At 32.3% G+C, this 11786-nt stretch overlaps 1 protein-coding gene across 2 annotated transcripts; it reads right to left on the bottom strand.

The window, feature by feature from the left end:
- Positions 1–539: 539 nt before the first annotated feature.
- LOC132052094 (patellin-3-like) lies at positions 540–3423 on the bottom strand. Of its 2 annotated transcripts, XM_059443458.1 has the most exons (5): positions 2857–3422; positions 2128–2817; positions 1597–1721; positions 1373–1514; positions 540–1017 (listed from the first exon to the last, which is right to left on the bottom strand). In XM_059443458.1, exons 1-5 carry the CDS (start codon positions 3262–3264, stop codon positions 766–768), a joined length of 1617 nt encoding a protein of 538 aa, XP_059299441.1. In that variant the 5' UTR covers positions 3265–3422; the 3' UTR covers positions 540–765. The 2 variants fall into 2 exon arrangements, with proteins under 2 accessions (XP_059299441.1, XP_059299440.1); XM_059443457.1 differs by having other exon boundaries at positions 2128–3423.
- Positions 3424–11786: the final 8363 nt, after the last annotated feature.

The raw sequence follows: 11786 nt of genomic DNA, 5'->3' as shown, positions 1-11786 counted from the left end.
TGGAAAACAATGAGGACTATTTTTAATTACAAATAAAGGACAATTTTGAATCTATGTCGAAAGTTAAGGGACAATGTTGGACCTCTTTTTGGCTAAATTTTGTAGTGGCTTACTTTTTGGACCCACATGAGCAAATTCAAAATGTGTGAGAAAAGAAAAAATGATTATAATTAGTTAAACACCATCACTAAAATCCTCAAGGTTTTTCGTCATTAAGAGAAATTACCCTTGTTCCTAAGAAAATCATTATATAATTAGTTAAACACCAGCACTGAAATCCTCAAGTTTTTTTGTCATTAGAGAAATTACCCTTGTTTCTAAGACATTTCAAATGAAATGTTTTACAAAAATACCACACTTTGGGATCATCTTCACGTAAAGAACCAAAATATAGTTGGAAACAAAAGCACAACAAATGCCCGACAGAGCATTTATTAACACGTTAAGCTTCACATCACCTAAAAAGAAATGAAAATGACAACAGTATAGATTTACACGAATTTTTCAGAAGAAAATATATCAATAACTTGTAACGAAGGTTCTGTCCACATTTCAACCACTTTTCTGTCCATTTCACATATGTTCTCCATTCCATCCGCTTACAATGTTTTCCATATAATTTAAAATAAAAACAATCCAACAACAAAAAAGAAATTCACAAATAATCCCAACAAGATATTAAATAAATTTCCCAAAACCCCAAAATAATAGTTCATATCAACCATAGAACCAAAAGAAAAATTCTATGCAAGAACAAAATAAGCCTCAGCAATCTGAGACCTTGTTCTTGGACCTGTAAACAAGTTTCTTCTTTTTAGAACTTTGGTTGTCAAATGTGATCACCACCTTGCCTGGTTCACCTGCCTTGTAGGTAGTGCTGATCATTGTTTCATTTGCACCAACCTTTCTTGATTTCTCTATGAGAATGGTGTATCCACCTTCAGCACTGGGCACAAATTCAGCTCCATAAGACACATCCCAACCTGTCACTCTTGCTTCCCAAACCAATGTGCCCTTCTGCAAAATCCAACATTTTCCCACATTCAACACACAGTTGAACATTCAACAAATGAAATGCAATTCGCTCGACATATAATTAAGTAAATAAAGGTATGTTCTTTCTAACAGATTAAGCTTTTAAATGAGATGATCACATAGTTAAATATGATAGATTATATTTGCTTCCTAGGTTCAATTCTCACCGTCACCCATAATCAAAATGAATTTGCAAGTGCTTCGTCCGTGAAAAAAAAATAGACGTATTTAAGGAGCATGTTGATATAACTAAGCAAACATAAGTGTGCTCTCGCTACTGAACAAATTTGGTGGCAATACAATTCTATAACTATGTATCAACAAATACTGAGCATACCTCAGTAACTGGGAATTCAATGGTGTGTTTAGAAGCTGGCTTAATGATTTCCTCTGTGGCAGGTTCAGCAGTGGTGAATTCTTGTTCACCCTCCTTGCTAAGTCCACCATATTGTGCTGGTACTTGTTCAGGGGCTATGTATCTGAATTTTTCACAAATCAGAATTTGCTCAATCCAAACAACATAATTTGAAAGTCATCAGACAGAAAAATTAGAATACTGACTTGTAAAGGGTCTCAGCAGATCTTGAAGGACCAGCAAAAACAAACTTGCTCTTGGTCCTTGTAGTGAAAGTTGCATTTATCATCCTGTAGTAAGCTGGGTACCACCATGGTACATTGATGAACACCTTCACATCATAACATCCAACTTAGTTTCATATTCATGTACCAACATCATATAACAATATAAAAAAAGTTCAAGTTACATAGACCGTGAGTATAAAGAATCTTTTACACTTTTACACTGTCATGTCAACCAAAGGAGAATATCTCCGGATAGCTTCTTAAAATGTAATATATGTAATCTTGAAAATAAGATAGTTTAGTCGCTGCAGCAAGTAAAGGTGACCTGTTCGTTTAAAAATTCATTACACACTGACTGTGCATTTAAGTCATGTAAACTAATCAAACAAAAGGTCTTATCTTTTATCTTTATTTTCATTTTAAAGGGGTGATGCTTCATTAGTGGAACAAACAAGAACAGCACATAAATCATAGATTAAAAACTTGAACTTTAGAGGACAAAAAAAATACCTGCTTGGCAACAAATTCAGGGTAGTTATCCTGGAGCAATTGAAGAGCACGGTTGGTAGCCTGACGAAGCTCTTTCTTGAAAAAGTAAAGTCCAGGTGAATTCTTAAGATCAATGACTTGGACGAAAGTGCAAATACCATCAGGACTGAAATCAAGATTCCTGATAGACTTCTCCATAAACTGAATTCTCCATCTAAGGAACTTGGTAAGCTTCTCCTTATCAGCAAAAGTATTCTGGTACAATTCCTTATCTTGGAACTCACCAAATGCATTGTAACAAACAGGGTGACCTTCTTTATCCACACCATGATTGTACACAACTTTTTCAAGTCCTTTTCCTAATTCTTCCTCATCTAAAAGTTCATCAATCTTGAACTCTTTTCGCCATGCAACAACACTTTTCAACATGGACAAAGCTTCTTTCACCTTGAAATCTCTTGCTCTTAGGAACTTGAGAAGTATTACATCACTTCTCTCATCTGATAAAAGTGGTATTCCCCATATAGATACTTCTTCTGGTGGTGGTGCTGGTGGTGATGACGTGTCCTCCATTTTTGGTTCCTCTGCCACCGTGGCAGTTACTTCAACAATTGTTTCCTTGATTTCTTCAACTGCCTCCACCTTCTCCTCCACCTTCGCCACCGGTTCCTCCACCTTCGCCACCGGTTCCTCCGCCGTAGCCACCGGTTCCTCCACCATTTCCGCCGGTTCCGCCACCGTTTCCACCGGTTCCGCCGCCGGAGTTTCTTGCTTTTCCGGTGGTGTCACTTTTTCCTCATTTTTCTCCAATTCTTGATTTTCCGGTGCGGTGGTTGACGGCGGCGATGGTGGTGGTGGAGGAGTGGTGAATTCATGTTTGTTAAGAGCTTCTTGAATTAACTGTTTGAATTCAGCTAATGCTTTTTGTTCAGGATTAGGGAGTTCATCAACTTTGTTACTTTCTTCCTTAAATGAATTGGATTCACCAACAAGGTCTTTCTCCTTTTCCTTTTCATCTTCAACGTTGGTTTCACCGGTGACCGGAGCAGGTTGTTTTTCCGGTGACTCAGGCAACTTTTCAGGTTCAGGTTGAGGTGTTTCAGAAACTACAACTTCTGGGGTTGTTTCTTCAGCTATTTTCTTTGTTACTTCAGCCATTTTCTTGATTTTTCCGATCAAATGAAAAGGGGTTATTAAAGAAGGGATTTTGAGAGGTGGGGTTTAGAAGAAATGTTTGGTAATGGTGAAAATGGTGGTAATGGTGAGGGTTTATATGTGTGTGCTGTATGTATAGGTGTGAGTTCGTGGGGGTGCGGGGTAAGTGGGGTGGGGGTGAGTGTAGGAAACAGACTGTTGAGGAGTTGGAGTTGACAGCTCGTTATACATACACACTAAGAAGGAGAATGGGGTCCACGACAACCTCGAACACCGCTAATTCAGCTTATAATTCTAACTTTAGTTTTTTCAGAGCTGTTTTAAATGTAATCATTGTGCCACAAGGATCTTCTTTGGAGTATCATAGTTGGCTTCACAGTAGATTTTTTCTATTTTTTCTGTATAATTCTATGGACTTGAGCAGTTACCAAAAATAGATTTAGTTATTTAGAATATCATTTATGATAGTATTTCATTTATAGTTAAGCTGTTTTCACTGTAATTTATATCCCTATTAATGTTTGCTTTTTCAAATTTTTGACATTTAAAGGCCGGTGCCTAGCTGTTACTTCAGCCATCTTAAAATAAATGTCGCTTTAAATCATTTTACAGGAAATGAAAAAATACATTATATGTTTATTGAATTATTCTTTTTGACTGTTAAATATTTTTTGAAAATTGAGCACAATTAAGAAATAGTTCTTCAATATAAAAGTGTAGTTGCAAAAAATATAATAATTTTTTCTGAAATTTCATAAGCAATTGTTAGTTTGGAACAAAAACTTATTTTGGAACAGAGAGGATAATAAGGAAAAAAGAATAAAAGTATAGCCCCAAAGAAAATCAAAAATAGAGTTTTCTTCTTCTTCTTTTTTTTTATCTTTTGTTTGGCCTTTTGATTTTCTGTGACTTTCTGGAAAAAACATTCTTACCCGCAGTCCGCAACACAAGTAATTTAAAGATCTTTTTTCATAATCTTTGATCCATATGTTATAATTTATACAAATACAAAATTTGGGTCCAATTTATTCTGTTCCTTTTTTTTTTCGACCCTTGGTTTCTATTGATTTCCTCAGTAGATGGTTGTAAAACCCGGATCCTTAGCTCAAATTTGAAAATATTTGATAAAAAAATAATTTAGGGATAAATCAATTTCGAAAGTTAGTTTATGTGATAAGAATTGATTAAAATCATATAAAAACTAAATTACACCTTTCACATGTTGAACTCAAAAACCCCCCCTCACATCGAGATCAAAATCTGATGCGTGGATGATAATATAATACAGGGACCTCAACATTGAATAAACCAAGAATTAAAATAGGTTTTTCCTTTATAATATGGTTTTGAGCAATCTTCCTCCCATAAGTTAGCTTTTAGAGTTGAGAAGGTCATTTCTTATCATGGTACAAGAGTTAGACTCATCCCAATTCTTAATTTATTTTATGTTTGGTCCTCGTGTTATATTGTCCAAGCTCTAGATATCCATAAATCTCGGGCTTGAGGGAAGTGTTAGAGTCTTGTATTGACGTGGATTGTGGTAATTTATTTTCTTATACGATCTTGAGCAAGAGACTCACTTCATCAGCTAGTTTGTGGGATTGAGTTAGGCTCAAGTTTCTTTTTTTTGTCCATATTCTCTATGAAGTTACGTTCTACACTTCACTTTGCGCTGATAGTCAGAAAATCGAACACATTTTATTTTATTACATTGGAGTTAATATTTTAATGGTTAAACCTCTCAACTTTAACTAAATATCACAAAAAGTCATTATATTATTTTCTTTAAACTAAAAAGTCAACTGAAAGCTATTAGGAATAAACAAATAAGATATTTTCTATGATACTTAGAAAAAATTGAATACTAAATTGAATACTTTTTAGTGCAAAAACTAACATGTGGCCTTCGTAATATTTAGGTAAAATTGAGTCACTTTTTCTATACAATTCAGTGATTTTGTGCAATAAGGGACCATCTGTGAGATTACCCCTCCTGAGTTTTTCCTATTTCATGTTTACTATATATGAATTGTGATTATGAAATAAGTAAATCAATTGAAGTCTAAAATTGAAACCAATGGTAACATACAAAGACAAAGTAACAAAAGTACTACAGGGAGCAAAACATAATTATTAAGTAAGAACGTGGACAATCTTACATTAGAATTAAGGGAAAAATACATTGGAAAAACGTTTGCGAAAGTTGATCTCTCCCTATTGTCATGAGCCCATAATCAAATCCGAAGATTTTATTCCTTAATCCAATCCAGCAGAGGACACCGTGACATGTCTAGGAGTGGACATGATACGGTGTGGTACGGTATTTGAAACTTCAATACCGTAATTTCGGCTTTTGGTTTCTAAAAATACTATACCAAATTAATTCGTTATGGTTCGGTTTCGGTATTTTGCGATATGGTAAATCGGTACCATAGTTTGTTCGACTTCGACTTACATTTACTCATATCGTAAAGAATTTTGACTTCGGCTATTCAAGAAACGTCTTAATTATATTGTACTAACATCTTACGCATGTAAAAGTATTCAAAAAAAGTACAAACAATCCCCTTCGTAAATCAATTACACAAAAAAGACATTTAATTCAAGATAGAGTACTAGTAGTCAAAGTTCCAACGTTTAAACAATTAGTTTTCTAATAATACTAGTTTATATATTTATTAGTATTATAATACAAAAATATATGAATTGTATATGTAACTATATACTTTAGTATGGTATTCGGTATTTCGGTATTTTCTTTATGTATATCAAATACTGTACCGAATACTAAATTTTTATAAAATGCATACCAAATACCATAATACTGAAACTGTGGTATAAAAAATTTCGGTTTCGGTATGGTAATCGGTATCTACCATACCATGCCCACCCCTAGACATGTTTGTTATGAAGAATTAAAATAAAACTTAATTCATTGATAACTCATCAGATTTGACGACAAATTTTATTTAGACGCTCGAATTATGACTTGTTTTGATTGAAAGACCGAACAAATGATAAAGTGGTCCTATTAAATTCTTCTGGTTCAAATTTTAAATTTTTTACGCATGTTCTCGAATGTCCATTATGTAGATAAGTTAACCACTTAAAATATGTCACATCCTTTACACAAATTAGTCTCAATAAGCCACCCAATCTCGGCATGTATCAATTGAGTATAATGTGTATAATTAAAGAGATGATATATTTTATGTGGTCAACTTATCTACGTAATGGTCATTTGAGAATACGCGTCAAAAGCTAATCAAATTTTGAATCGGAGGTGTCTAATATAAACACTTTATCATATGTTCGGGTATTCAATTGGAACAAACCATAATTCAAGTGTTTAAATAAAATTTGTTGGCGAGTTTGAGGGGTTGTTGATATATTAGGCCTTAAAAAATTATACTGACACGTGTAAGCTGCTGGCCGTCCTTGTCATCAGCCCAGGTAACAGCCTGGGACACAATCGTTAATTTGTTCTCAAAAATATCCAATCAGTTTCTTAATTTTAAATTGGCTTATCATGCCATTTTTAATATAATAATTTTAAAATTGCAATTACTCTTTGGCCAAGAAATAATTAATCATTTTATGCTACTAGAATATTATATTTTTGTTTATCAATAATAGAGTTCAGAGTTATTCATATAAAATATATTACTGAAAAATTAATGAAAAAGAGACAAAGTATACACAATTTTTAAAATATTTCTTTTTTATATTAATTTGTACTTTATTTGGTGAAGAAATTTTGGAAAAAGTGTAAGGATACATGTTTTTGATGCCACCATTTAACATGCACTTGTTCTTTAAATTACTCCCGCTTTGGACAACTTCAGACACCAACATCATGACAAAGTTTAACATTCGTATGCCAGAAGTTTAGGCACATATAGCTAAAAATTCAGTCATTTGTGCTTGACTTCAACTATTTTTGTTTGAACTTTTGCCATATATATATGAACTTCATACAAAAATAATTGAAGTCAGGTAATTACGACTTAAGTTCACATTTTTTTACCTAATTTTCAAGCAACACGGCTGAACTTCAGCCATGCGTCGATTTTATTAAGTCTAACTTCAAACACTTTATATTTGATTTTTTTTTAAAAAAAAAAAGCGGGTTCAGACTCATTATGTTAGTTTCAAAACAGGTGCTTGTGAAATTTTCACTTAAATTTTGGTCATGAGTGGGGCTTATGTTTGTCCACATCCGTTGGGAAAGCAGCTTTTATACCGTTGTAACGGTTAGTGTTTGTACCTCAAAACTCTGCTCTGAAACAAATGTCCTAAAACAACTTTATAAAAGCTTCAATAGATCTGATTGATTCAACTTTGATCTATTGTGATTCCCTTCTGCACATTTGACCATTTCAAACTCAATTATTTACTGATAATAACTCATCAATTACTATAAGTTTAATTCAATTAATGATCTATTGTGATTCTCCACATATATGTATTTTGTAATAACTATAATTAAACAAGTTTAATTCAATTAATGACTGCTAGCTCCACATATATGTATTTTGTATGATATAGTAAACAACAACAGTATGAATTAAAGTCAAGTGTAGAAAAGTAAGAGACCCATCTCTACCTCAGAAACGTAGGTGTTTTTTTTTCCGATGATTCAAGAAAAGATTTTCTTTTTTGTATGATAGTATTCGATTGAAACATTTAAAAAAAAAAAAAAAGACTTTGACATGGACAAATATACAAATATACCAAAACATCTACTCATTTTTGTAAAAGATTGATATTACTAAGGGTAAATTAAAATTTGGTAAAGAATATAATTGATTTTTTTGGACGATTTAAAAAAAAATTGTCATATAAAATAGAACGAAGGGAATATTATTTTCAAATTATGCAACATCTTATAAGAATTAATGCCAAGAGCTTAGTAACACTTTTAATATCGTTAATTTAACCATATTAGCCTGTAAAAATAGAAAGAATGCAAAACTTCTTTACAAGATAATAACGACGGAATAAAAAGATAAATAATAAGAAATGTAGTGCTCTCTTGTATTAGTATCTTACGCGTCTTTGTTGTTGTTAGACAAAACATCTGCTTAGACAAAGCAAAATAACTGTCACTATAATGTAACCAAACTTTTGTCTTACTAGGACAAACCAAGATCGATAAACCAGCAATTTCTATTGTTGATTGATTGATGATTTTGGAACTATGCCTAACGACACAATTAGAACTGTCCTTAGCGTAATTAATTAGCAACCACTTTTGCTAATGACCTTAAGAATATGCACCCTGCTATATTGTTAGATATGTGGATAGTAATTTGTGTCTTCTTTGGCTATAGTGTTTGTATTTGTACAATATAAGAGATTGGCAAATTCAATATTCTTATTTCCTTAACTCTTACCAATTTAACTATAAACACTTGTGTATATGATTTATTTTGTTTACATTTTATGTATGAATTAAGTTATATATATTGAAAATGTAAAGCAAAGTTACACTATTAGCGTAATTTGACATGTTATAATATGTTACTGCTGCTTATTTTTTCCGAATTATCGATCAACATTTTTCATAAACAATTAACATTGCTTAGTTTTTTCATCATTCCGAATTTAATAATAACATAATTAAGTAGCGATAGACTTTAGATAACTAAATTAGTCTAGAAACTAAACAAGATAGTATTATAAATCAATATGGATGTGCTGAACTCAACCAAGATATTCAAATTTATGGTATGATTGCTGAGTTTAACCGTAACGTTTAGGTAAAGTTCTTAAATTAATTTGATACAAGTTTTTTTTAACATTTAAAGTAACTGTCCAATGACGATAACTACGTTTCACTAGTCTCAAACAAATTAAGTCAGCTACTAAAAACAACTGTCCGCACCTACAAATTCATTAACTGGTAATTACGAGCATGAGTAGATGCTATATATATACAAGTACTGATATTATAATGCCTACAACAAATGTGCCAATAATTTCTATCTACTATGGAAAAGTTATTTTGCTATTTGCATTGCAATTGAGGACCACTTTGATACTTTAATATATTGCTTATGTGAACATGTCTACATTTTTGTGGATTGGGTGAGGTGAGGGTGGTTGCAGCTGTCTATTTCTATTTGCCTATCAATTTTCTAGGGTTTCTTCCAAATTGCAGCGAGAGCAGTTTTCCATATGGCTTTAGGAGGAAATTAAAATTGAGATATGAAATTGACAACAACGAAATAAGCTGATTGACAGAACATTTATTGGAAGGGTGTGAACTCGACTCATATAGTCTTCCTATCAAAATTTTATGTAGTTCTTTGTATTTCTTTATGCTCCCGAGCTATGATGGCAAATTAGATATTGGATATTCAAACATTTTCATGATTCTATTTGGGATATAACCACACTTTTGTATAAATGAGTCTGACTTTTAGCTCTCTAGATTAGCATATCAAGTAAGATGTTGCAGATGCCCGGGATGAACACAACTTCTTCTAAGACTAGATGATCACTGAAAGACCCCTAGGATCGACTAGGGATGTTCATGGTTTGGTTTGAGTTGGTTATCCTCTAAAAGATGACCAAATCAACTTAGTCGATTTTACAAATGTTAGAATCAAATCAAATCAATTAAGTCGGTTTTTCATTGCTTCGATTTTTGTCGGTTTTGTCATTTTTTTGGGTTTTTTGGTCTTTTGTCTGTTTTTATTTAAATATACGACAATATACGTCCAAGCACATATTGAATTGACTATTTTCTAGCACAACACTACCAAATCAATTACTCCTATTTGAGAAAAGAAGGAAATATAAACCTAATCAAGTTATATATGTACTTTCTCTAAAAATTTGTATGCATCAGCCATTTTCAAGGAACATAAAAACAAGTTCTTACGAAATTATTTTTGTGCAATAAATTAAAGATCTAGTTGTGGTATATCAAGATATCTTGATGACTAATTAAAGGACTCAAAAACAAGTTATTTTGAACAAGAAATAGATTTTTAGAATTATCAAAATAAAAATAACAAATCAAACTAGAAAGTAAATACAAAAATTGGATTACTATAAAGGCAAACATGTAGATTATATATAGATAGATAGATTGATAGATATTTATATTGTCGGTTTTATTCGGTTATTTCGGTTATTTTTTGCTCAAAATCAAATCAAATTTTACTGGTTATAAAATAAAAAACCTAAATCAAATCAAACAAAAAAGTGTCATTTTTTTTTCTTCGGTTTGATTTGATTTTTTGGTTTTTCGTGAACACCCCTACCTAGGACTATGGATGTTGTGAAAGAAGCACACTTGACAAGTATGCTTTGCCCATGTCTACGAGGCATAGGTGAATGTAGAGATCATGAATGCAAGGTGTAGGATGCCAGTCGAGAACTCAACAATCATTCTTTTATGTGCAAATTGCTAGTCCATCTAGGGTCCCAGCGCAGGCCTAGCTGATATGTAATTGGGTTAGAATTAGACTTCGTTCAGAATGTCACCGTCTTGAAAATCAATAAGAAAATAAGTGCTAAATTTTAGATCAGTGAATAAACCTAAAGAAATGAAGAGACCTTTCTCGCTCAACGCACTATCCCCCACTTCAACAACTGAGAAATTGTTGTAGAATCAATGAACCATGCGACCTGGTTAGATGCATGGATCAATAATTATATGATTTAGCATTTAACAATTTGCCGAATTTGTGAAAATTCACAAGTAAAGGAATTAAAAGTGCACATAACAATTAATTTTAAAAGATAATTACTATGTTTAACTAGAAATCAAATTAACCTAAAATAGAGAATGTTTCCTATATGCTAACCCCTGGATTCAATATGTTGTCATGGTACTTTGGATTTACCTTGACGTACAAATAAGATAGTCTACTTCAACAAAAACAACAAAACTTTGGAGAAATGTACTTTTAACCTCCTTGGCATTTGGAAATTAGCCCCACTTGTATTTTTTGGTACCATAGCCCCACTTGTATGGGTAACGGAGAGCACAAAGAATTATCGGACTGCAAGCTAACAGTCTCCAAAAGAGAGGTTACAACTTTCAAATAGTTCGTGGCCCAATATTTGGCTAATAGTCAGGCAAAATAATGTTCTTTTTAATTTTGTAACGTTATTTGAATCATGATAAATATTTCAATTTTGAAAGTGACTAAAAAGTTTGATGGGAGGGGGTTTACTATTGTTCTATCACAACGTATCTGTGTTTTTTTTCAAAAACAATTTATGCTACTATTTCTTTTAGATATAAAGACAAACTCTTATCATTTTATAGGTCATTGAGGCCTTCCATATCATTCTAACCTTTGAATTTTTTTCAAAAAGAGGAAAGCTCTCATATATATAGTTGTGCATCTTTTCAATTATTGGTGTTTAAAGTTGAACTGATGAATATACTAGTATGTGTAATAAGGAAAGAAACAGGAAAAGTTTAAAACAAATTGGAATTTGTTTTATCAATAAATTAAACAACAAATTTAGTTTATAGAATTGAGTAGTTGAGAACTTTTGGT

This window comes from Lycium ferocissimum, chromosome 4 (assembly GCF_029784015.1).
Source record: "Lycium ferocissimum isolate CSIRO_LF1 chromosome 4, AGI_CSIRO_Lferr_CH_V1, whole genome shotgun sequence".
NCBI classification, from domain to species: domain Eukaryota; kingdom Viridiplantae; phylum Streptophyta; class Magnoliopsida; order Solanales; family Solanaceae; genus Lycium; species Lycium ferocissimum.
This window is presented reverse-complemented; position numbering and strand designations above follow the sequence as displayed.